Source organism: Panthera tigris, chromosome D4 (genome assembly GCF_018350195.1).
Source record: "Panthera tigris isolate Pti1 chromosome D4, P.tigris_Pti1_mat1.1, whole genome shotgun sequence".
Taxonomy (NCBI): domain Eukaryota; kingdom Metazoa; phylum Chordata; class Mammalia; order Carnivora; family Felidae; genus Panthera; species Panthera tigris.
Genome location: NC_056672.1, coordinates 92275045 through 92300420, shown reverse-complemented (window position 1 = coordinate 92300420; position 25376 = coordinate 92275045). Strand labels below are relative to the sequence as shown.

Genomic DNA, 25376 nt, shown 5'->3' with positions numbered 1-25376 from the left:
GGGAGTGAGTCCGCTCGCTGCTCCTGAACGTCCGTCGTGTTTCTGACCTGCCAGCGTGCCAGGGCCAGACGCGACGAGGCTTGACACACCACCACGTCCTTGCGGGCTATTCCTCCTCTTTCGTAAGGACCCCCTCCTGCCAGGAGTCTGCTTTGTCTTAAGACCCCCAACGGATCGGCCAGAGGCCACTGCGGCAGGAACCGCCCGACCTGGCGAACCGCAGGCAGACCTGAGCAATACCGAGGATGCAGAGGACAACAAAACCAGGTGCTGAGGGCCCCGGAAAGTTCCATCACACGTTCAACAAGCTCGTTCCCCTGTCTGTCTTAGTGTTCCCACCGCCTGCCTGCTGTCCGCCGTCACCGTGAGCATCCGGTGTCTCCTTCCAACATCCTTTCCGCCCACGCCCGGGTGCCAGGCCTGTCTGTCACCTCTGCCGGTTCTGCGCAGGCTGTCGGCCCACGTGGTCCTCCTTTCCCACTGGGCTCATGTGCGGCGGCCGGGGCACCCCCCATACAGCAGACCTCCCTCCTGCGGTGACCCAGGGCTTGCACTAGTGCGAGACCCCGTTCCACCAGAACCTTCCCCTTGCCACGCGGGCAGCCTCTAGTTCAGCCCCTCCCCGTCCGTGATGCAGGCTGGCAGCTCTGTCTCCTCGAGAAAGATCCCTGGCCCAGGGCCCGGGGCCCCTGGCATCCGACGCATCTCCGGCATCTGTCCCAGGCCGGCAGATGGGCCTTTCCTAGCCCTTCCCAGGGTCCTGGTGACTGCCCCCAACCACACACAGCCCCAAGGCTAGAGGGGCACGGGAGACCAGACAGGACTCGGGGCAAACAGGTGTCGACTCGGAACTCGGGACTGTCACTGCAGCGTAGAGACCCTCTGGAACCTGAGTCTCCCCTGCTCTTTCAAGTTCTGCTATTGTCTTATTTATAAAAGACGCTCTATCCAGCACTCCTGTACTTGGAGCAAGACCGACTCCCGCTCCGTCCTCTGGTGCCAGGATCTAAGACCAGTATGTCACGGGCGGGGGAGTCGTCTGGCCGTGCTCTTGGCCCGTACCTCCCTCCTTCAGAAAGAAGGACGCGCAGCACAGGGTAAACCAGAATTCCCGTTCCCGAGGCCCCGCACGCGGCCACTGTCGGGCGGGGAGCGCCTAAGACACACGCTGGCACCGGCACCACTCGGGCACGAGCCACTCAGACGGACTCTGCACCTTCCCGGCCCCCAAGCAGCTTCCAGGTGCTTTACGTCAGCTGCGGCGGGATGGACAAAGTCCTCCCCGCTCTGGAACTTAAGAGAAGTCACGTACCCTTAACACTCTACAATTTCTTCACGGGATACAACTGCAGGTTAAGCGTGAGCACACGACCTGCTAACGTCCCAGCCGGCGTCTCAGCGAGCCGCTTCCCAGGCTTTTGCGCGTGTGCATCAGGCTGCGCGTGACGCTGCCCGGGCCTCGCGCCCACCCCGGGGGGCGCTCCGCACTCACCATCCAGCTTCATTTGCTCCGGGCAGTAGTAGTGGACCACGGCCAGGAGGGCGGCCCCGTCACTGCCGTCTCTCATCAGGTCTTCCAGCAGCGGGAAGTAGGGCGGCTGCCTCGCGGACAGGTGCTCTCGGCGATAGCGCACCTGCGGGCGACAGAAGGAGAACGGTCCACGCGTGACGTGCCTCCACGACCCCGGCCGCTACGGGCAGGCCGTTAAATCTGGAACTGCCCCGATGCCCGCGGGATGATGTTTCGAACAATGGCGATCATATGGAAAAGCTCACACGTCTGGATGACGTACTCGGCCTTGGACACACACGTCAAGATCCAGGGCACTGAGCGCCACGGCCACGCTTGGGGGACAGCAGTTAGCTGCTAACGGTGCCAAGGCTGTCCCACGCTACGGGGCGCGTGAGACCGGATACGGAATGCGTGGCTACGCTACCGAAAGCCGCATCCTCTGAGCAAGCGAGAAACAAGTTAAGCAGTGACCACCCTAATGCTCCGAAGACCCACCTGACTGTTCCTTTCCTCCGCATCATCGGCACGAACCTCAGCCAGTAAGAAAAGCGCACGACAACGTTAATGTCTGGTCTGAGAAACTCCCCAAACCGGTTCGACAAAATTTCATAGAAAACATCCACCGGACCCTTTAATAAACGCAACGAAGCGTCAGGAAACCGAATGCACGCGAGGTGCCACGTAAAACAGGTGCTTTTCCAAGGTTTCCACACTTGCGCCTCTGGAGGGCAGGGTATGCACGCCACCCCGAGCCTCTCCGCGCGGCCCCCACGGCACCGCGTCAGGTTCCGAGCGTGCAGACACGCAAGCCGTCCGGGGAAGGGGGGCCTGTCCCGGACGTCCTGCCGCGCACTCCGTCCCTCCTGCGTTAACGCTTCCGGTCTGGACGCGCCTTCTCCAGCGGGAGAAAATACACGACAGAAGCGGGAGAGAGGAAACCAGCAGTCTGTGCTAACGACTGTGGGTCGCTGAGAGCTGCACAGATGGGTTCAGCCCGAAGAAAAACCATCTCTCGGCAGTCGAGAATTTAAAGTCGTCTGAATAAATACACAGGGTGATCGATGCTGGAATCGGGTATAAAAGACGCCTAACGCATTCTTTCAAAACGGGAATGCGGTTTATCCTGTGTCACCCAAGTCTGTGTTGACAGAGACCTTAACTTGTTTCTCGAGGCCCACGGCGGGCCCGGGGTGCGGCATGCAGGGCGTGGGGCATGCTCCGGGCCAGGCTTCCACACAGACCACACGGCACACATGGGACGGAGCACGGCATGCGGTGAAGCAAATGGTTTCTCCACTGAGCACAGATGGCATGTGTGTAACTGAACTCAGGGGACACAGCTGAACACGGGAGTAGGACCTTCGAGTCAGGCTCCTAAAACCTCCAGGCTGCAGAGCAGCGGGCTGAACCATCCAAGCCTGCCGGCCTGGCCACACCCGCCCGTGCTCGTCCTCACCGGCCCGTGTGCTGTGGGCTGGAGGCACAGCCATGGCCACCAGCGTCTCCAAGGAGACCCGGACGCTCACCGCCCTTGGTCACGGTTTTCAGCTTCTACAAACCCCTCAGCTGAGACTTTGCTTCCTACAGGACAGCTCCATTTCTGACGCTCTCTTCGCTAAATAACACAGGTTTCATACTTAGCGCTGTGGCCTTCAGGATTCGGGAAGTTAAGAGACACGTAAAGATTCACAAAAATGCTTTCCTCTTCTTTGTTACTAATCCATCTCAAAGAGAAGCAAAATTATCCACAAAGTTGGCCACAAAGCAGAACACGTCACCGCTCACGTGGGTCGGATTTACCAGCTTACAGCCGTGGTATTTCCTCTATGATAAAACTCTAAGGATAACCTGGTCTGAGTAATTAAACTAAAGGAACACACAACTGAAGGGGTGTGCAAAAAGGTGTGTTCTAAGACTTCACCGCGAAATGCACCCCTTGGAGTAGCCGGTGTTTTTCCACAGGAATGGTCATTAGCACGCTGGTTCTGCTCCCAGAATGCACCACCAGGTGGGGAGCACAGCTAACGCGTTAGGTCCAAGTCACTGGCTCGTAACTTTCCTTTCACGGGAAGTTAACTTGGATCCCAGAAAGCCTGCATCCACGCTGACCTAACTCAGACCCTTTCCCCACCCGGGGCAGGCAGGCGGGCGGGCAGCGGGGGTGGTCCCGACACCCAGGGAGCTGTCCCTAGAGACAGAAGCCCCTCCCTCCCTTCCACAAGGCCCTTCGTCCTCGGACGACCCACGTGACACTTCCTGAGCGAGATCGCATTAAATACCACCATCAGGGAAGGTAACGTCAGGACAAAAAACGTAGACAGTAACTTGGGAAATGAGACTAGTCTCATTCCCTCCTTCCCTCCGGTGTCTGCGAGAAGAAAGAATGTCCGTTCGTTCTCCCGTAAAGAGTAACTAAGCGTCCGTTAAGAAGAAACACAACCCTCAGTCTCTAAAACTACCTAAGAAACCGGGCAAAACCAAACTGGGCGTGTCTACGGAAAGCCTGCTGAGCCCAGAATCGCGTTCTCGCTAGTACTGCAGGGAAGTGACGACAATACCGAGGAGGACATTGGACAAAAGAGGCAGGTTCAGGTGTGAGCAGCTGTTTAATGGAAGCGAGTGATTGCGACAGGATGGCCGTCTGGATGCAGCGGGTGCGCGGAGGTCACTTACGGGCACTAACTTCCAGTACCACTTGGAGGGGGACTGCGCGGGAAGCAGGGAAGGAAGGCAGGAGACGGTGTCAGCGGGCGGGCCGCGTCCGGACCGCGTCGCGCACACTTTCACACAATAGTCACAGGAGAGCCGGGTGTCCTCTGACAAGTGAGACCCGCCCAGGGCGCATGACCTGGATGCCCCGTATCGTCACACGACCGAGGCGGAGGGGACACAGGCACCTCCGCGGGACGCTCGGCGTGGACCGGCCACCACGAAGGACAGCTGCCAACTGCAACTCGGGGGGTGCCGGGCGTGTCCCCTGTGCCCACGTGACGGACAAGGAGGCTCACAGACACGCGGCCCGGGGTGTGCTGCCCACGGCCTCCCCCCCCAGCCCCCCCACCGCCGGCAGTGAGAGGACCAGGTAAGGGGTCGCAGGAGACCGCAGACGTGGCCGGGTCACATCTCATGCGCATTTAGGGGATGGGGATTCGGTCACACACCGGCTTGGCCAAAAACCACTATCCCAGGGGAAGAAAAGGGCGGAAATGACCAGAACGCGTAGCGCGCCACCCGTGTCATTTCCACATCCATCCGCCTGAAGTCCACGCAGGCTCGCAGAGGCGCACCAGCGGCTACGCTGGACCTCACAGGGGACAGACGCGGTTTTCAAGGGCACCCTGGACAGGAGGCAATTTTCTCCCCATTTGGTGAACCTAGAAGCCAACTCCCGGGTTGTCCCGTACGCCCCGCCTCCTCGAGCTTCAATGCGCCCGACCTCCCCCTCGCCCTCCCCAGTTAGATACAAGGCCACCCCCGTGCAGGGAGGAAAGAGGAGCACACGGTCACGCCCACCACCAGGGCCACTCGGCGGAGACCTGGGAACGCCCTCCGGGCCGAGTACAAATAGAGGAAGCAAGTGGCGGACTCGGACAAACTTCGTGACAACCGCGAGCCTCACCAGACGCGTTCCGGGAGCGTTAAGGGCACCCTTTACCTTTTGATGAGCCGGACTTTCCAATAACTGCTGTTTTAGCTTGACTTCTTTCTCTGTTATCTCTCTCATTTTAAGATTTACCTGAAGCAGAAAAAAATGCATTAAAAGGGTAACAACTTTTTCTGTGGGTTGTATCAGTAGCTTCACCTCCCGCCCAGAGAGCCCACCTCGCTCGTTGCAGTCTGACTCTCAGACGCACGTTGGGAATAACTGGTTTAGGCCAATTCCGCAAACGCAGAAATATACGGATCCCACACGGTCTGTGCTGGGCGAGACCCCAGAGCTGGCCTGCCGTTCCAGGAGACACTCTGTGCCTCCACACTCAGGCCACACTCGTGGCCGCCCACAACAGGGCCAGTGAGCCACGCCACCGAATGCCCGGGGTGCTCAAACAGCGCGAGCTGCCACCATCAGCAAATGCCGCCGGTAAGACAGCGTGGGGCAGACGCTCCCGCCGAGGGCCTAGGGGGTGGCTCGCGTGTTCCCTGACCGTTCGCAAGTAACACCAGATAAACTTCAATCGTAAAATGTAACCGTGCACTCGCTAGCTAACACAACTTCTTAGAAATTATTCTCTCCTGGAATGATTAACCCAACGATAAAATCAAAACTACAGTTACAGAGTAAGACCACGAGGAAAGACACTCATCAATGCTTCGAGGACACGGTCAAAGCTATGAGATGAAAAGACACAGAACCGAATGTTTTACTAAACAAGAACACAGATAAACGAACTCATGCAAATCAAATCAAGGTAGAAAATTTGTTTTGAAAATATGGTAAAAGGAAAATCAATACAGATAAATTTTAAAACAAATGAATCAGAATAGACAGTGGGGGTGCCTGGGGGGCTCAGTCAGTGGAGCGTCCTCCTTCGGCTCAGGCCATGGTCTCGCGGTTCGTGGGTCCGAGCCCCGCGTCGGGCTCTGTGCTGACGGCTCGGAGCCTGGAGCCCGCTTCGGATTCTGGGTCTCCCTCTCTCTCGGCCCCTCCCCCGCTCACACTCTTTTTCTCAAAAATAAATATTAAAAAATTCTTCTTTGAAGGATAGATGGATGGATAATATAGCAAGTATTATAAAACATTACTTATAAAATCTGGGTGGTAGGCACATGCATGTTCTCTGTGTATCTCTTCATGTTCGCAATTTTTCACAATAAAACCTTTTCATACGATCTGTTTCTGTCATATGCAAGATAGTTTCCTAACACGGAAAAGGTTTTTCTGATTAGATTGATGGCGATACCAACGAATGTAATCTTTGATACTGTTCATGAAACGTGACAACGTCGCAAAGACCTACACAACCCTCCCTGAAACTGTTTTCCAAATGACCAATGTGCGACGTTACCAAGGCACGGTGACTAAAAGCCAGGAAGGACACAAGAGCCACGAGTGGACTTTAATATAACCGAGGACAAAGGTCATGAAGTTAGCATCCAGAACACGTAGAAGAATTCTCGTAACAGTAAAAAGACAGAGGATCCGAAAAGGTGTCTCTCCGGAGGAGACCTGCAGGTGGCCACGCGCACGAGCTCGCAGGGGCTCCCCCCGAAGGAGATTCGCACCTGAACCACAACACCTCACACCCTCCAGAACGGCTAGAATCAGACAATCAGAAAGCAAGCGTCCGTGAGGATGTGGGACACTGGAGACCAGAGACGCCGCCGAAGGGGTAAGAAATGGCGAGGCTGCTCTTCGAAAAGGTCAAGTTTCCACAGGCTTCGGCGATCCCGTCCCCAAACACCCGAGAAACAGGACAGCACAGCACACAAACCTCGTCCACAACCACCACAGCAGCATCCACGAGGGCCGAGGACGGGCACAAGCGCCCCCCGGCCGAGGAGCGGCACGTCCGCCACACGAGGGAGCGGAGCACCGTCGCGGGCTACGACACGCTCCGGCACGGGTGACAGCTGAAAACGCGATGCTGAGTGCGGGCGGCCAGACGCAAAAGGCTACCAAGCGTAGGACCGCGCTGGCCCGAAATGCCACGGTCAGGAAGGGTGCAGACAGGAGGCGGACCCGGGGCGGCCAGGGGCCGGGGCGGGGATGGGCAGTGAGTGCCGACCGGAACTCTCCGGATGTGATCAGAACGTTTGGAACTGGCGACGACAGCTGTACGACTTCGTGAATATGTTAAACACCACTGAACCGGAGACTTCAAAATCCTGCATTTTACAACCTCGATCTTACCCCAAAATTTTTTAAGGAGCTAATTGATAAGAGTTTCAAGTTCCATACTGCAATTAACCTCCGAGAAACTACTACCTGTCAAGTTTTGGTGTCGAATCAAAAGCAAACGAGCACGCGGACTTGCAGGGAAGAGGGCGGAGCGGGACGACCCTAAGCCCCCCGCTCGTCAGTGCAGACGACCCAGAAAACGGCCCGCAGACCGGCAGCACAGATCCCACGGCCAACCGTGCAGAAGCGGCTGCTTGGACAGCCGAAGGGAGGACGGCATTCTGCACACCGTAATCTCCGCAGAACGTAACGGCGCTCACTCTCCCACCCACGCGCACTTGGGAAGCCAGACCATCTCCGCGTGCTCCCACGCAAACGCTCTGGGAAGGCAGGCGAGAGAGTCCGGCTTCCCTTGCAGTAAGCCAGATATTAAAGAATCGTACAAATTTGTAAAATACCATTTCCTCTTTCAGAAAATATAGTTATTTTTGGTAAAAAAAAAAAAAAGGAATACGTTATTTATATTAATATGAAATGAGTTTTGTTATTTTTAAGCAAATAAAAATTTTAAATTTTGTGGTTTTTTTAATGTTTATTTTTGAGAGAGAGAGAGTGTGAGTGGCAGAGGGGCAGAGAGAGAAGGAGACACAGAATCCGAAGCGGGCTCCAGGCTCTGAGCCGTCAGCACAGAGCCCGACACAGGGCTCGGACCCACGAAGCCAAACTCGATGCTTAACCAACTGAGCCACCCAGGCGCCCCAATGTTTATTTATTTTTGACAGACAGACAGAGCATGAGTGGGGAGGGGCAGAGAGAGGGAGACACAGAACGCGAAACAGGCTCCGGGCTCCCAGCTGTCAGCACAGAGCCCGACGCGGGGCGCGAACCCACGAACCGCGAGATCATGACCTGAGCCGAAGTCGGACGCTTAGCCGACTGAGCCACCCAGGCGCCCCTAAATTTTCTTGTTTTTAATGTCTAATATGATAAATACTGGCAGATTAAATTTTTTTAATTCTTTATAATCCAGTTTTTTTAAGAGTGTAAAAAGGGACCTAAAGCCAAAAGTTTGAGAGCTCCTTATCTACACAGAGGAATGAAGGGGAACAGAAATGGAAACTACGTGGATAAATATTCCCTAGTTCTGATCACCTTAAAACACGCCTAACTGGACAACCGCTGAAAACAGAAGTCCCGTGATTTCGCTGAGGCCGCAGCAAAGTAGGTGGCAGCGGCACAGCGGCCAGGGAGGCAGAAGTCACTGCCGATGAGCCGAGCGACACGGCATCACTGTGCCCGAGGGCAGACGGTGAGGACTAAAGCCTGAACCAGGCCCAAGAACTCCTGGAGAAAAGGGAGTGCCAAAAAATGCCCAGTCTAAAATAAGCCAGAAGAGAAGAGAGAAGAAGACAAAATGAGATGGATGGAAAGCCGACGACATGTCAGACCGAGAGACCTCAATGGTCACATTAAATAGAACTGGTCTGAACAACAACAAGGCAGATTCTCGGACTGAATAAAAGAGCAGGGCCAACTCCCCGGGGTCCGTAGGAAACTCGCTTTAGGGAGCGCCTGGGGGGCTCAGGTGGCTGAGCAGCTAACTCTCGACTTCAGCTCAGGCCGTGATCTCGTAGTTCGTGAGTTCGAGCCCCGAGTTGGGCTCTGCGCTGACAGTGCGACCACACGGGGCCCGCTTCTGATTCTTTCTCTCCCTCTCTCTGCCCCTCCCCTACTCGTGCTCGCTCTCTCTCTCTCTCTCTCAAATAAATAAACTTAAAACCAATATTTTTTTAAATAAACGAACTCGTTTTAAGTAGAAAGAAAACAAGAGGGGCACCTGGGGGGCTCAGTAGAAAGAGGATCTGACTCTTGATCTCATAGTTCCAGAGATCAAGCCCCGAGACAGGCTCTGTCTGCACTGACAGCTCAGAGCCCGCTTGGAATTCTCTCTGCCCCTTCCCCACTCACACTCACTCTCTCTCTCAAAAGAAATACATAAACTTGAAAGGAAGAGAAAGGAAGAAAGAAAAAGAAAGGAAGGGAGGAAGGGAGAGAGAGAGGGAGGGAGAGGGAGAGGGAGAGGGAGAGGGAGAGAGAGAGAGAGAGAGAGAGACAACATGAGAGGGGCTCCTGGCAGGCTCAGCCGGTGGAATGTGCACCTCGGGGATCTTGGGTCATGAGTTCGATCCCACTGGGTGTCGGGATTACTTAAAAATTAAATTTAATTAAATCATTAAAAGAGAAGAAATTAAATACAAAACAATAGAAGAAACCAGTAAAAACCTAAAGCAGGTTTTTAGATTAGAGAAACTGACAAGCCAGACCAACCCAAGGGAAGGAAAAAAAGTGACAGAAATCGCCTGGAGCAAGAAAACAACAGGGGGCACCGCTACAGACACACATACACACGTTTAAAGGACAGTCATTTATTCAACGAGGAAAACACAGTTGAGAAATTCCTTGAAAATCACGGGTTCCCAAAACGGACACGGAATGAAATACAAAACCTGAAATCGGGCAAAATACCGGAACACGCACCTCACAAAACACACACAGATGTGTTCAGCGGCGAGGGGCACGCAAATGAAAACCGCGGGAGGACAGCCCCGCTCATCCACTCGACGGCTGCCACTGACAGACAGACTGTCGCACGTGCTGGCACAAGCCCGGAGCGGCTGGAATTCTCTCGCTGGCGCTGCTCAAAGTGGTGCCATCACTTTGGGAAACACCTGGGCAGTTCCTCGTAACGTTCACCGCGACTTTATCACTGACCCAGCGATTCTATGCCTAAGAACGTGACCCAAAGAAAGGAATACGTGTCTCAGGTAAGACTTGCACGCACAGGTTCCCGGCGGCCTTCGTCAGCACAGACCAGAACTGGAAATGACCGCAGCGTCCACCGGCAGGGGAACGGGTAAACCGCGGTCTGTTCGCGCGATGGAATTCTCCAGAGTGTAAAAAGAAAACCACTGCCAGATGCGCTAACACGGATTAACTTCAGAATCACTTTGTTCCGTGAAGGGTACATACGCATGACCCAGTTTTATCAAGACCTAGAAGACGTAAAACTAACTTCTAAGTGTAGAAAGCACATCAGGGGCAATCTGGGCTGGAGAGCAAACTGCAAAGGGAAACAGAAGAGCTCATTTAGGGCGATGGAAATGGTGCCTTGTGGCGAATGTTAAACCGCAGTCACTGGTCAAACTCAAAGAACTGGGCCCGTTCGCTGCGGGCAAATCGTACAGCAGTGAAGCTGGGTTTTGTCTTTCAAAGGCTACAGCAACGGGCTGGGCGGCGGTAAAAACGTCAAAAGCCACAGCAAGATGGTCACGGTAAAAGTCCACAACTCCGGGGACAGAGGACAGCTCAGTCCCTCACACAAAGAGCAGGGAATCTGGGGGACGGCTTGGTGGTGAGCCCCAATCTTGGGGAGGGCAATTTCTACCCCCCAGAGGGCCTGATCGGCCGGGGGAGGGGGGGAGGGGGGAGGGGGAGGGGGAGAGGGAGAGTGGTCCCTGGAAGTGATGCACATAAAAAGAGAAAGAAACTCACAGCAGTCACCTGACAGGCCTGACTGTGACTCCAGAGCTGCGGAAGAGGGGGAGAGCACCCAGACACAGAGCCAAACACGAAAAGGAAGCGAACCCACAAAAATACCTTCCCGAGTGAAAATGGCCAGCACGGAGGTGAGAGAGCTTAAATGTGCACTATTCACACAGCAGAAATCTTGGGGACATTATCCACAACCACAGTTTCAAAGGAGATCCAGATCTTACGAGGCATCAAAGACTGACGCCGAAGGGAAAACTCACCGCACGTGAACCCTCAGGAGCCCGAACCTTATCAAACACGGAGGCCGCTTTCGGTGGGGAGAGAACCCAGCCGCCAAATGAAGGTGGGAAGGCTTCTGGACCCGGCTCTAAACTGTCAGGCACCAGAGGACCCACACCGCAGAGGCCACGGCCACTCTCCCTGAAGGAAAAGCCTGGGGGAGCTGACACCTCCTCTGAGTCCAGGGAAAGACCCTCAGTACACAAAGCATGGAGGCACATCTCACCCCGCATCAGAGCTCACATCCGAGAGGAGCCCCCCGAGCAAGTGCCGGAGACCTCCTCAGTGAGCGCACCCTCATCTGGCACCCGTGAATCCGCGCCGGAAAGAAACCACATGGAGGCAGCAAGTGTGGGGGAGCCCTTGGCCAGAGCTCACCGCTCAGTCGACATCAGAGAATGAGAACACACACAAGGGGAAATCTATCAACGTAAGAAACTTAGTTCATTTGGAAATGCTAAGGAAATACAAAATTTGGAAAACACTGAATAAAACTATAAATATTAGGCAAGGACCAGAAAGGCCACAAAAAAAACAAAGCAAGTACCAACTCCAGGAAAACCGAAGTGTGGCACAAGAAAAGGGACATGAGCTGTTGAAAAGTCATACCTGGTCATCTGACTACAGACCCAACCACAGTAGGCCGCGTGACCACGGTGGACCGGCAGGGACCAGACGGGAGGGTCACGTGAGCTAGCAGTCAATCAGAAGGCCACGCCTGCCAGAGGCCGATGCCGATGCAGAGTCAGAAATACAGTGCACCTCTTTGAAAGACAGAGGTTAACACCAGAAAATGCCCGTCAGCAGATAAAGGCTGCACCACATGAAGATCATCTTCCACACATCAGCCAAGACCACAGGCAAACGGGCGGCAGTGACCTGGAAAATCGTCTACACAAATACGGCAAACAGGGAACGCCCTTCATGGTATTGTGAGAAACTTGATCAGGCGCGGGAGAAAAGGAATGCACCCCTCCCCCAAAGAAATGCGGCCAAAGATCACAGACAAGTAATTTATCAAAGAGAAAGACAAACGGCCAAACGTACGCTCTATCTCTTAAACTTCAACTTTACCAGTAAGTGAAGAAATGGAAGTAGAAGATGACACTATTCCCCACCTTTAAAAAATGGGAGGGGCGCCCGGGGGGCTCAGTCGGTTGTGCCCGACTTCAGCTCAGGTCACGATCTCGCGGTTTGTGAGTTCGAGCCCCACGTCGGGCTCTGTGCGGAAAGCTCAGAGCCTGGAGCCTGCGTCCGATTCTGTGTCCCTCCCTCTCTCTGCCCCTCTCCTGCTCGTGCTGTTTCTCTCTCTCTCAATAATAAATAAACGTCAAAAACATTTATTTTTTTTATTAAATCTATTTATTTTTTTATTAAAAAATAAAAATCAAAATTAAAAATAGCAAATATTCTTTTAGTAATATCCAATCTACGGGAAATCATGGAAAAAGACACCTCGACGGACTAAGAGTACGAAAAAAATACTAGTCTTTATGGTCAGAAATTTGGCAAAAACCAATCAAAACCAATCAAAAGCCTTTACAAATGAACCTCAGCCATGTGGCCACCACTGCCCACCCATTACACGTGGGAGGGAAATGCCCGTGGTCACCTACAGAGCCCGGCGCCTGAGACAACAGCAGGCAGGCACTGAAGCCGGCCCTGGAGAGACCCCTCCCCATCCTGCCAAAGGCCTCGGCTTTCGGCCCAGCACCCGGGAGCACCTAATTGTGCTTTTAAGCCTGTGTCTTACACCTAAAAAAAACTATGAGAATTTATTCTTTAAGTTTACTTATTTTTGAGAGAGAAAGAGCACAGGCGGGGGAGGGGCAGAGAGAGGGGGGTACAGAGGACCCAAAGCAGGCTCCGAGATGACAGCAGACAGCCCAATGTGGGGCTCAAACTCGTGAACGGTGAGATCACAACCTGAGCCGAAGTCGGACGCTCAACCAACAGAGCCACCCAGGTGCCCCTGAAAATTATGAGAATTTATGTTAAAACGCATGTGTAGGTGGTAAGGTTATGGGGAGTTTATGTTTCGTTTTATTTGCTTATTGTATTTTCTAGCTTTTCTATAATGACCATGTCATTTCATTTATAAGAAGGAAAAACCGGGGCGCCTGGGTGGCTCAGTGGGTTAAGCGGCCGACTTTGGCCCAGGTCAGAATCTCACGGTTCGTGAGTCGGCGCCCCGCATCGGGCTCTGTGCTGACAGCTCAGAGCCTCAAGCCTGCTTTGGATTCTCTCTCTCTCTCTCTCTCTCTGCCCCTCCGCCACTCACGTGCTTGCTCTCTCTCAAAAATAAAAATAAAACAGGAGAAGCCGATAAAAGTTATCAGAGAGAAACAAGTTAGAACCTGGGTCTTGCAGGGAGGAAAGGTGTAGCACAGGGCATACGGTCAAGTGCCCCGACGAGGCTGTGTGGCGACAGCTGGCAGCTACACTTGTTGAATCACCACACCGCGCACCGGAAACGAACGGAGCACCGCAGGTCAGTGGCTGAAAACACACACGTGAACTCGTGGCTACAGGAAGGCCGTGTCGGGATCACAGAACTACCAGCCAGGGCTCAGTTTCCTCTGGAAATGTGCACCGGTCCCGAACATCCTGCCTTAACCACGTTCCCGTGGTTCCCGTGGTTCCCGCTTCCCACAGGCACGGTATCCTGCACGGCCAGGGGGCAGGTGAGACACGGTGCCCACCGCCAGGAGGCAAACTTACGGGCACTGGCCAGCGTCTGAGTCCAGACGTTGCAGCGAACCCTGGAAAAGCCCTCTACCCCACCCGGCAATCAGGGATTGAAGGGGGTCTGCCCACGGACTGGATTCCGCCACCCCACCTCCGGGTAGGAAACCAAGTAAACAGCAGGGCAAGCGTCTTAGCCGGAAGTCACAACATGCGTTTGACTAAGGCCTTGCTCGTCACAACCACGAAGGGGGCCCTCTCGGGGGAGCCGGCCCACGCGCCACGGCCTGGCTTTGCCACGTTCTTCAACTGATTCCGCGGCCACTGATTTTTACTTGGTCTCTCATAAAGCCTTACGTTATAAAGAACACGGACACAAACCATATAAGGAAATAATTTCAATCTTGTGGGCAGACTGACGCAACTCCTTAAGTTTGTTTATTTATTCGGTGGAGTGGGAGGGGCAGAGAGAGAGGGAGAGAGTCCCAAGAGGGGTCACGCTGTCAGCGCAGAGCCCGACGCGGGGCTCGATCCCACGAACCGTGAGATCATGACCTGAACTTCAATCGAGAGTCGGACGCCTCGCCGACCGAGCCCCCCAGACAGTTGTCTCAGCTGCCCCAAGACAACTCTACGAGGGGCTGCCCCGCCTTCCACTTCCTCACTCCGTTAGCTAAGTGTCCCCAGCTGAACACCTTTTTACCCACAGAGACGCTTCACGACCAAACTGTTGTGCAAAGGTAACCCTGTGAGTAATCCCGTGCCACTGAAAATACCCTCTCTATGCTTGCGTGAAAGATCACGCTGTAAGCTCTAAACGTAAAAAGAGAAAACACTTAGGAAGACACCACTTTTCTCTTCATAATCAAAACGCCTCTGAACTCGAGCACCCCTTCGGTGCACAGAGAGCCTGAGATGAAAACAACAAGAACGTAGTAACTTAAACCGCGGCCACGCTCCCCGTGCTCACGAGGACACCTGTTTGTTCTGTCTGGACAGGAGCAGACGTGCTTCTGGACACAGCACATCCACCTACCGCTCCCGGGGCCCCTGCCAGCGCCCGGTTCTCGGGCGACACACGAGGCGGGCGCAGCTCTCGGGGGAGGACCTGCCACCAGGGAGCGCCCCGGCCCGCTCGGGCCGCTCGAGGAGACGACCCGCGGCCCCAGTCCTCGCACCGGCCACGGCTCCCAGCACTGACCTTGTTGACCCAGAACACCATGGCGTCCTCGAGGTCGTACGGAAGCTCTTTCGAGGCGCTGAACGTCGAGAAGCGCTGGACGCTGGCCACCACCTTCTCGATGCTGATCATCTCCACGGTGTAGGCCATCATGAGGGCGTCCACCATCGCCATGTGGGCGCTCTGGGAGCAGAGGTGACGGTTAGGGTGGCCCAAGCCCACCTCACCTCCGCGGCAACCTGGCGAGCCCCAGGGGCTGGCTGAGGGGAAAGGTACAAGCACAGAGAGACGCGCCCACAGCTGCACGACCGCGAACAGGGCCCGGGGTTCCGGCGGGAGCCCTGCTGCCGCAAGTCCGCCACGCCTTTGCACCGTCTCCTCCCGGAACCCGAGGAACATCCCGTTGACCCACAACGCGTCCTCCGCGAAACCCACCCGTGAAAAGCCACAGAGCGCAAGTCGCCAGAGAACAGCCAAAACCCAGTGACGTGGGAGGCACCCAAACTGGCCGACCTAGGGCAGTCTGGAAAAGTCACATCGACGGTGCGGCTTCCGGAGGAAAGGGGGGAGGGGGGAAAACGGAGTCTTTTCTTCTTTATTTGGACACAAAAATACAATACGGTGAACAACCTGACAGAACAGGCCTGACGGCTGCACGTCACAACGTCCGTGAAATATCTGCCTCCAGACGTTTTCGTTAACGTGCCTCGACTTACCCTCCGGCGCACAGAGGGCTCGTGAGGAGGAAGAGAGCTGACGGGGAGCTGCTCTTTCCCCGTCCTCCACAAGTCACAGGCACTTCAAGTCACACAGCTCAGGAGACCGCCGCACAGCCGCGAGCCCCGCCACCCGGCCGGACGCTCCCACCATCTGCACCGCGGAGGGCCGGCCGGCGGGACGACAGGCCGGGGCGCCACACGAGTGCCCGCGGGAGAAACAGTCGCGGTCGGTGACAGACCCTGCCCGCCCCCCCCGCCCCCCCACCACAGGACACTCACCATCTTTATGGGCGCGTGGCTGAGGTCGGGATCCGTCACGGGGGTGTCGTCACTCTCCATCACGTAGATCCCTTTCCGGGACAGGGCCTGGATGACAGACTGGTGTCCCTGTAAGGCCGCCACCTGGTCCCCCTTCAGGATGAGGCTGCAAACACGGCAGTAGAGCTCGCTGGACAGCAGGAGCTTGATGACGGGCGGCTTGATGTGCTCCTGCTCATACTGGTCAATGTAAAAGGGGTCCCTGAGGTCCTCGGGGATGTTATCTGAGCCAAGAAGAGACCGGCACGTGAGCATGATGCCAACGGGGGACAGAGCTGCCGTCAATCACGACGGGCACCTAACCACATAAAAAGACCCCATCGTCTCCTCGGGCAAAGGCGACCCGGCTGCCGACACCGCCGGGGCGTGTGGGCGACGCACTCGCCTTAGTGACGTGGCCACCACGACCTCCAGGGGTGACTCTCCTGCCAGACGGCAGCGAGAAGCACGAGTGGGAGCCCTAAGCAGGGAGCGGAGCCCAGGGGAAACCGAGACGCGAGCCGGCTGGACTGCACGGCACCCGGTCACGCCACGGGGGCCACGCGGGGCACAGGCAACACGCAGGCCCTCGTCACCCTGCAGACGGCGCGGGGCACACGCAGCACGGGTCCCGGGGAGGAGGTCAAGCGCGCCCTTTCCTGAGGTCACACTGGACACGACAGCGAGGCCCGACACCACGGCCAGGCCCGCAGGGACCGTGACAAAGGCACGGCCGCAGGGACAGGCCCTCACCTGACCCCGGGCCAGGCAGACTCGACGCCGCGCAGGCCATGTGACTTAAGCACGCGGCAACTGTCAAGCTGAGACTCTCGTCCCTGCGTTACTAACGGGAAAACGGAGGCACGGGGAGAGTGTGCCGTGTGCCCGAGGCCCCGAGCGGCAGAAGCCGACTGTGAATCCGGCCTGACTCACAGGTCTACACCACCTCCCACACAAACACACCAGCCACACGTGCACCGCTGGGGACGCTCGGTTTCTAAACGGCTGCAGCATGGTCTCCCCAGGTGTCCCTCACACTTGCCCTGCAAGATGTCCATCGCCGTGCCCCCGAAGGGGTGGCAGACCGGAAAACATGAAGCTGTGCAGGCTAAGGCTGAGCTCCTTCAGTGCGGGCCCCCAGACCCGAGAGCGCCCTCTGGGCGTTCTGGAACAACCCTGCCTGTGAAAGAGTTCACACGGGCCTGGTCTCTCCAAGGACACCGGGGAAGGACACCCACGGCACCTAGTGCCGAGACGCGGGGCGCCAGCGCACCCCCTCCCCGCACAGTCCGGGCTCTCTGCGGCGACCTGGCAAGTGCCCTCCAACCGTGGCCTCTGCCTCCCCACCCCCCCACCCCCATCCTCGCTGTCCTCATCACAGACGCCATTCTCGGGGCCCTGAATCACCTCCTCGTGGGTGTGGGGCTCCTCGGTTCCCCACTGGCTCTCCTAACAGTGGCTAACATTCACACTGCCCTTCTGTTTGCAAGGCCTCGGTTCCCCTGGCCCGTGACTGTGACTGACACCGTGGCAGCCCTGCGGGCACACGGAGCCAACCCTTCCGAGGCGGGAGGGACACACCCTTGGCTCAGGGTCGAAAGGACCCTGTCAGAGCCCATCCTATTTTAAAATCACCCAGAGTTCTGAGACAGAAGAGATCATCCCGACCACAGAGGAAGGGAGCCCCAGGGCAAAACGCCGTGGGAAGACTTCTGCTGCCTTTGTGGGTGGGGTGGCTTGTGAGTGGGGGGCCGAGGGAGGGACAGGAGCCGGCCCCACGCGCACCGGAGCGCGCCGTCCCAGAGAGCAGACGGCAGCCCGGGAGGACACCCACACGGACGATGCAGGACCTGGTCCTGACGGATGGGAGTCCAGGACGGGAGTCGAGGAGGTCGCGGGGCCAGGGGGTCCGCCAGCCTAGTCCGCTTTCAGGTGCGAGAGGCCAGGCTGACTTCGGGCGGCGGGGACTGGGACGCAGGGACCCGGGCCCACCCCGTCCTCCTCCTCTCCCCACGCCCGTCCCAGCTCCATCGCCTCTGCTATGGAGAGAACTCCATCGCTCCCTCACCTCTCCAGGACCGGAAGGGCGCAGTGACTTCAGTCAGTCTCGTGGCTTGAAGGAGCACGGGCGTGTTGTCACCGTGAACACACGTCCTGACCCCGGCCACTTCCCTGGGCCTCCGTCCCTCTGCCCCTTAAGGTCCGCACGACGGGCCGGTGGGCACGACGGGCCGGTGGGCACGACCGGCTGGTGGGCACGGGGCCTAATCCGCCTGCAGGGGAACTCCACCTCCCAACCTGCCCCTCCCGGCCTCATCTCAAGGTCAGCCGCTCACCAAAAGTTTCAGGGTCACCCAGTTCTCCTCCTGCCAAAGCCCTAGCAACTCTGGCTGACCCCGCCCCCCCCCTCCTTTTTTGGGTTTTACTTTTTTGTTGTTTTCATTATGTACTACAGTGACGTACTGCATAACCTTCTAGAAGGGGCAGACGAGCATAACCGAGTTATTTTCATCAACGGGGAAGAGGCTCCCTCAATCAACATCCTCCACATCCTCTGACACAAAGTAACGATGAACTCCAGAGACCTGCCTATCAAACTCCACTGACACGGACAGGAGACAAGCCTTTCTTCCTCGCCCCCAGGACCGAGCCCGGGGATGTGCACGGTGGCATCCCCGAGCTGGGGATGAGCAGCACACGGCCGGGACACCGATCCCGGGCACAATCTCGAACGACATCGTGCCGCAGTTGCTGGGGCCACACTCTTCCTTCTGGCCCCCTAAAGGTGGTGACCCAGCCTCCTGGCCAGAAAACGACAGCTTGGGGCCACGCCACAGCCACCGCCACGCCACCGTCCCCCCAGCGCCGGCCCCCTCGCCTCTCGGATTACCGATGGGCTCCCCTCCAGGACAGCAGAGACCGGCAGGCCTCAGGACAGAAAGGTCCCTTAGGGTCACAGCTCTGGGAGGAGGGGGTGGGACACAGGCACCAACGGAGGGTCGGCTGCAGGAAGGACAGGCGTCCAGGGGCACGGGTTCGGAAAGACACAGCCTACCCGCACCCGGGAACCCGGAGAGGCTGGACAGAACCGCAGCCAGGGCCCTGAAGCAGCTTGTCTGTCTACCCGGGAGAAAGGTTTCCACGGGCGGCCCACTTGGTGGAGCTTTCAAAACTAATCGATACAAACTGACTCGGATAACCCGCTTTTTAATTACACCTGAACACGCACGTGTGCATCGCAGAGCTGATCCCCATAGACTCCACGTTTGTGGGAAGACGACGCGTCGACTGCAGGGAAGCGCCCCGGACACCGTGCGGCTGCGCCCCGCCCCCCTCCAGGGCAGCCCCTGCCCTCAGCCGTGGGCGGAGGGGCCGGTTGCTGCGCCTGAGCGGGTCCACGACTGCAGGGGCTTTATGCGCCAGCTGTGACAGTCCCTCTCGGTTTTACTAAAACCGACAACTGTTTACAAGACGACAACTCCGCAAGTGCCTTCCGGCTACTGCCAGGGACTTAGTTTTCGTTCCCTCTACAAACTGCAGAGACCATTTGTCAGAATTACTCCTGTGCGGAGCCGTCACTTATTAAGCCCCCACTGTGAGCCAAAGACGCACAGAACTGAGGGGGTTAACGAGGACGAAGAGGTCACCCCTCGGGGCAGAGCCTCTTAAGATGACAGGAATCACCAAGCGCCGTGCGCAAAACGTGCTGGGCGCCACGCAGGACAGGTACGGGGTGCTCTGTGCTGCTCTGGGGCGCAGATGAGCCGGCACCACAGGGCAGGGAGGCCGGGCAGGCTTCCGGGGAGGGAGGCAGCCGGGCTCTGGTGGCAGAGAGAGCGGGAACAGGGGAAGGGGTGAGACCAAGGGAGGGGGAAGGGATGACGACACATGAGGGAGGGACACACAAAAGAATGACCCCGAGAGAGGGTTCTGGAAAACTGCGGCTCAGCACAGGAGCAGCCAGCCGCACAGGCCACTTCTCGGCTCACCCACAGGCCATCAACTAAGTACCTACCAGCAGCCTTCACCAGGAGGGACTGGGGGCGCCAGCGGGGTCCCTCAGTGACAGGGACAGGCACAGGGGGCTCTGAAGGCCTGAAGGGATGTGACCAGCCCCCGTGGGGGACGAGGGGCCGGAGGAGTTGGAGGACAGAAGTCCCCACCTACCAGAATCCCACCACAGTCAGCGGCCCGAGCGACAACGGAGGCGGGCCAAGAACCGGTGGCACCAGGAAGGGGCACAGACGCCCAGGAGGCATGGGCATCGGGCCTGGGGTGTGGCCAAGGCAGCAGACCTCCCACTCTGCCGACGAGATGCAGGACGGTGCCTCCGACACAGGAACCGGTAACGCGGAGGACGGTCAGGGGAGAGGGGCGGTTACTCCAGGCAGGACGTCTCTGAGGTGCCCGTGGGACCCAGGTGGAGACTTCAAAGCCGCAGGAAAATACGGAGATCAAAGCGCAAGGGAAAGGGTCCGGCTGGACACACAGGCTTGGGACCTACCACGCAGAAATAATTATCGCAGCCACGGAGCACACGCACGGGGGCAGAAAAGGTCGTCGGGTACACCTGACCAACGGCCACGTGTGGGGCAGACCTGGGCAAGTGGGAAAAGGAAGCCGGAGACCGGCACGGAGAAGTGATCGGGGAAGGGGGGAAACAGAAGGCGGGCTCGGAGAAAACACTCCAAAGCAGGAGCGCTCGGCGACCACGGTGGGAAAAAGACGAGACACAAGGCGGACTGAGAGGGGTCCGCGGATTTACAAGCAGGAGGCAGTGCCAGCCTGGGAAAGAGCAGCGGCAGGAAGGGTGAGGGACGGAGGGGCCAAGGAGAGGGCCAGCAGCCCCCTCTGCTCGGAGGGAGGCATGCGGAGGCCGGGGCCCCGGGAGCGGGCTTGGCCAACCACGGGAGCGCAGCCGGTGACGGGCGTCCGAGAGCAAGGTCTGCAGGCGGAGGCGGCCAGCGGGAGGGAGGAGCCCGCGGCTCTGGCAGAGAGGGCTGGACGGAAGGACGGAAGGACGGAAGGCGGGAGGGGTGAAGCAGCCGCTAAGCCTGAGGGCGGTGGCTCTGTGCCGAGGGCGCCCCCAGGACACGGCCTGGCGGGAGGGACGGCGGTCCCCGTGACCCCGGTCTGCAGCAGCAGCGACAGTGCGTACACGGGCCGGCGATCCGGGGCTAGGGCCCTGCGGGCACACCGGACAGGAAGGCCGCACGAAGCACTGGAGGGTCCTGAGAAGCCCGCACCTGCAAGGCAGGACGCAACATGCAGCAGGAAGGAGCAACGGGTGACAGCCGGGGGAGAGCAGACGCTCCGAGCTCCAGGTCTCCAAGGCAGGAAGGCGTGCGGCTGGGAGCAGGACCCGCACGGGCCGGCCCGGCCTCTCAGAACCCCAGGCACACACACGACAGCCCGGCCCCCTGTCCCCCGGGTGAGGGCAGGTGTGTGAGCCGAGGCGCTGAGGGCAGAGCTGCCGTCAGTGACGGTCACACAGGTGCTAGCTACCGCTCTCATCCGTCGCTGTCCACCACACGCCCCACCCTGTCGACTGACGCCGTACCCCTGCACCCCGAGCAGGGCCAGGGGACCCCCCCAGGTGCCCCACGGAAGCCTGAGGCCTCACCTGGCCCGGCTTGGTCTCAGGAGAGCAAAGCCCGCACAGCCACCAGTGACCGGCAAGACGGTGGTCCGGTCGCCTGCTGGTGCCCAGCCCCTGCCCAGACTGTCGACCACAACGTCGTGGCCAGAGGCCTTCGAACTGTGGCCACACCCCAGGCCTATGCTGGCAACGCCAGACAGAAGAGAGAGAAAACCAGCTCTGCCAGGCAGACTCACTGGCTCCCCTGCCCCACGCCAGGCCAGCACCAGCAACAAAACCGTACCCAACGGTGGGCGGGGGGGGCGGGGGGGAGTGAGGGGGCGCCCCACAGGCTCTTTTCCCTCCCTCTCTGCTGACGCAGCTCAGGTGCAGGAAGCACAAAGACTCTTCCAGCCTGACTGGGAAGGGAGACCCTGCAGGGGAGCCCCCCGGAGAGCAGGAGGGGGTGCTGAATGAAGAACCCTAAAATCTGCGTGTACTATCCTGGATGACGCAAGTGGCCCCGTGTGACACTACCCAGGAACGGCACAGCGCGGACTCAGAACTACAGCGGGGCCCCGGTTTCACAGAGGTGCCCTGCGGACAGACCAGAACGGTCCGGAGGCTTCGGGACTAAACCAGCATGGAGCAAAGGCCCACACGAAGCAGCTCACGAGGACTCACAGTCTCAGCCTAACTGGGCTGACTACCTGTTTAAAAGAAAAAATTCTCTAGATTTTAGCAGACCCCAGGGTCTCACGCGCAAGAATCAGAACATCCCAGACACGATGCAAACTTACTCGGCGCAGAAGACAGAGGGAACCCACGAGCACCGGAGAAAAGGCAACCAACAGACCCCAACCCCTGATGGCCCGATGTCAGAAGCTTCTGACGAGGATGTGACCGGTTTCTAAAAATGCGCTCTAAGAGGAAAGAGCAAACACTTTTTAAAGGAACAAAAAACTAGCATAAAACGGTGAGAAAGCCCAGGCAAAGAGAAGCCCCAGGATGGAGAGAAAGCACAGGCCAGAGCAGAAGATGGCCGGAGCCGGGGAAGAGAGGGGGCAGAAGGTCTCACTGCCGCCTGTGCCCCCCATGGGCCCCGCCCCCGCTGGGAGGCGGAGAAGCGGCCACACTGGCCCAGGCATGCGGCTCGCGGGCCCCCCCACGGGGATGCCGTGCCAGCAAAGCAACTGGGGAGCCGCCCGATCAACCCTCAGCACCCGCCTCCCCCCCTCCACTTCGAGGCCCAGGGGACAGCTTGGGGGACGGCTCTGACCCGGGACGGTGCCTGAGGGAGGGAAGGTGACCAATGGGAAGGACAGGTCACAGACCTGAATGCCAAGGTCCTGGCTAGACCTCCCTCCCTCGCACCTCACACTCCCCAGGGAAGTGACACCCCAGGGATCCCCACGCAGCCGCCCACCAGCACGCGTACCAGCCCGCCTACCAGCACACCCGCCCGCGCGCCCCCCCGCCACCCACCAGCGCGCCCACCAGCTGCCCAGCCGCACGCCCAGCAAGCTGAGCAAACCTATGTCCGGCAAGGGAAGATTCTGTGACCAAACGTGGCCAAATGCAGAGGGAGCATCTGTAGGCATCCGGCGTGGAGAGGAGCTCTCCGGTACCAGGGGACAGCATGGTCCAGTCGGCACGCACAGAACGCGCCTCCGCTGGCCGCACTCGCTGACCGGGGGGCAAGGTGGCCGGGCCGCGCGCCAGGAGAAGCCTGCGGCCGAGAGCCCCAGCTCCCACACCACGCTGACAGAGGCTGTGCTCCGTCCGTGGCAGGTGCGACGAGGGGGACCTGCGTTCCTGGCACCTCCCAGGTCAGGGGGACGGGACTTGCAGGGGACCCTGGTCACCCAGCGGGGCAGGCATGCGGCCGGGAACCCCAGAGGCTGCTCCCTCGGAGCCGACGTGACCCAAGCACGGCAGCCCTCGAGAGCACCCCGGTGCGTGTGCCGGAGCGCCGGGGCGAGGGGGCCGGGGACGGCCGCGGTCTGGAAGTGCAAGTTTCTCCGGAGAGAAAGTACGGCACCGTCCAGGGCCTCTGGTGACGCCCACCGCCTCCCGGCCACCTCACCCACTCAGCCAAGTGAAAACAGCAGCCGAGCAAAGAGACAGGACATCCTGAACAAAGCCAGCGGTGACACCGAGCGAGCGACAGAAGCAGGCTCCCAGGCTGTGGAGCTGCCACTGTGAAGCGGGCCGGGACAGCCTCTGCCCGCCGGCCACGACTAAGACCCGGCCCGGCACCACGTGCAGCCACGGGAGGATCCTAAACGTGAAGAGCGGCAGGCGACCAGGGGGCAGACGCAAAGGCCCAAGAAGCCACACCCACGGGGTCCCCGGCTCCGTGCCCACTTCCTCTAGGGGCTCTGACCCACAGGGCAGCCGGACGCACGCGCGCGGGCAGAAACCCGGCCTCTCTGGCCAGAGCCCCGGGAAGGGGCCCCCGCACGCTGGAGAGCGGGAGGAATCTGGGCTTTCCTCCTCTTCCTCTCTTCCAGCCCAGGTTACGGAACTCTGGCAGGGCAGGGCCCTCGGTGGTCTGCAGAGGTGAGGGCACCTGACGTTCTTGTCCCCTGCGCAGGCAGTACCGCTCCGAGCGAAGCCCCGTGTTTCCAGCCGGGGGACAAGGGAGGGGGGGCTCCCTGGAGCAGAAAACGCAGAGGAATCCAAGAGAGGAGAGAGCCGGGAAGGGGACTCCTCCTTCCGTGTATGAGCCCACACAACCCTGAGGACCCCCCCCCCGGCTACGTGCACGCGGGACAGACCCACAAAACCACACTGACCTTGAAACCATGGCACACGAAATGACAAAGCAGACTTGGGGTCTGAGCTTCAAGGTGCTCACTGCCACCCGGCTACAAAAACGGACCACCAAGAAGACATCAGCGTGGACCGGAAAGCAGCCCCACAGCGCAATATTCAAACGTCCAGGACACGACCCATAGTTACTCAACATACAGAAAACCAGAAAATGCAACCGATTCCCAGGGCAAGAGACAATCCACAGATGCCAACCCTGACATGACCCAGATGTCAGAGTTATCACAGACCGTAAAGCATCCATTGTAACCAAGCTCCCTGAGGTCAACGTAGGAACTCTTGAAAGAAATGAAAACACAGACATTCTCCACAGAGAAAACTTTTTAAAATAATAAAAGAATCAGAATTTAAGAACAATACAGTGCATCGACAAAATGTTCACCGCGCGGGAGAACCGAGAGGGTCAGTGAACCCGAGATACGTTATGGAAATTGCCACCCGGAAGGCAGGGACTGAAGAGAAGGAAGAGTGTCAGGGAGCAGGGGGGCATCAAAAGCCTCGCGGCCGTGCTCCTGCAGGACAGAGACCGCTGCCCGAGAGCATCTGAATAGGTAAGGGCCAAAGTCGCCCCATGTTTGGAGAAAGACACCAATCTGCAGGCACAGGGAGCCCAGCAAACCCAAACAGAACCCAGTGGAAGAAAACCACGCCCAGACGCTTCTAACCAAACTGCTAAAAACCAAGAGGAAGGAACAGGCCCCGGGGACCCAGAGCTGGCGTGAGCAGCCACAGACTTTCCCTGACCACGCCTGAAACGAGAGCATGAAGAATTCTGACAGAAGAATCTGGAAATTACAGAAAAGAAACGAAAAGAGAAGAAAAGAAAAGAGAAGAAAAGAAAAGAAACGAAAAGAGAAGAAAAGAAAAGAGAAGAAAAGAAAAGAGAAGAAAAGAGAAGA

The 25376-nt window shown here is 58.1% G+C and overlaps 1 protein-coding gene across 4 annotated transcripts in view; it reads right to left on the bottom strand.

Annotated features, from left to right (window-relative positions):
* Window positions 1-25376, bottom strand: part of CAMSAP1 (calmodulin regulated spectrin associated protein 1) — a 56289-nt gene that overhangs the window by 19453 nt on the left and 11460 nt on the right. For 2 of the 4 annotated variants that reach the window (XR_006210329.1, XM_042963451.1), the window contains exons 3-6: window positions 16047-16309; window positions 15070-15231; window positions 5169-5249; window positions 1493-1634 (exon numbers count right to left, since the gene is read on the bottom strand). Coding sequence is in view for 3 of the 4 variants with exons in the window: in XM_042963451.1 (XP_042819385.1) it covers window positions 1493-1634; window positions 5169-5249; window positions 15070-15231; window positions 16047-16309 (648 nt within the window). In the remaining variant the exon portion in view is untranslated. Of the gene's footprint in view, window positions 1-1492; window positions 1635-5168; window positions 5250-15069; window positions 15232-15483; window positions 15571-16046; window positions 16310-25376 lie in introns of those variants that run through there. The other 2 variants (XM_042963453.1, XM_042963452.1) reach the window with 2 other exon arrangements.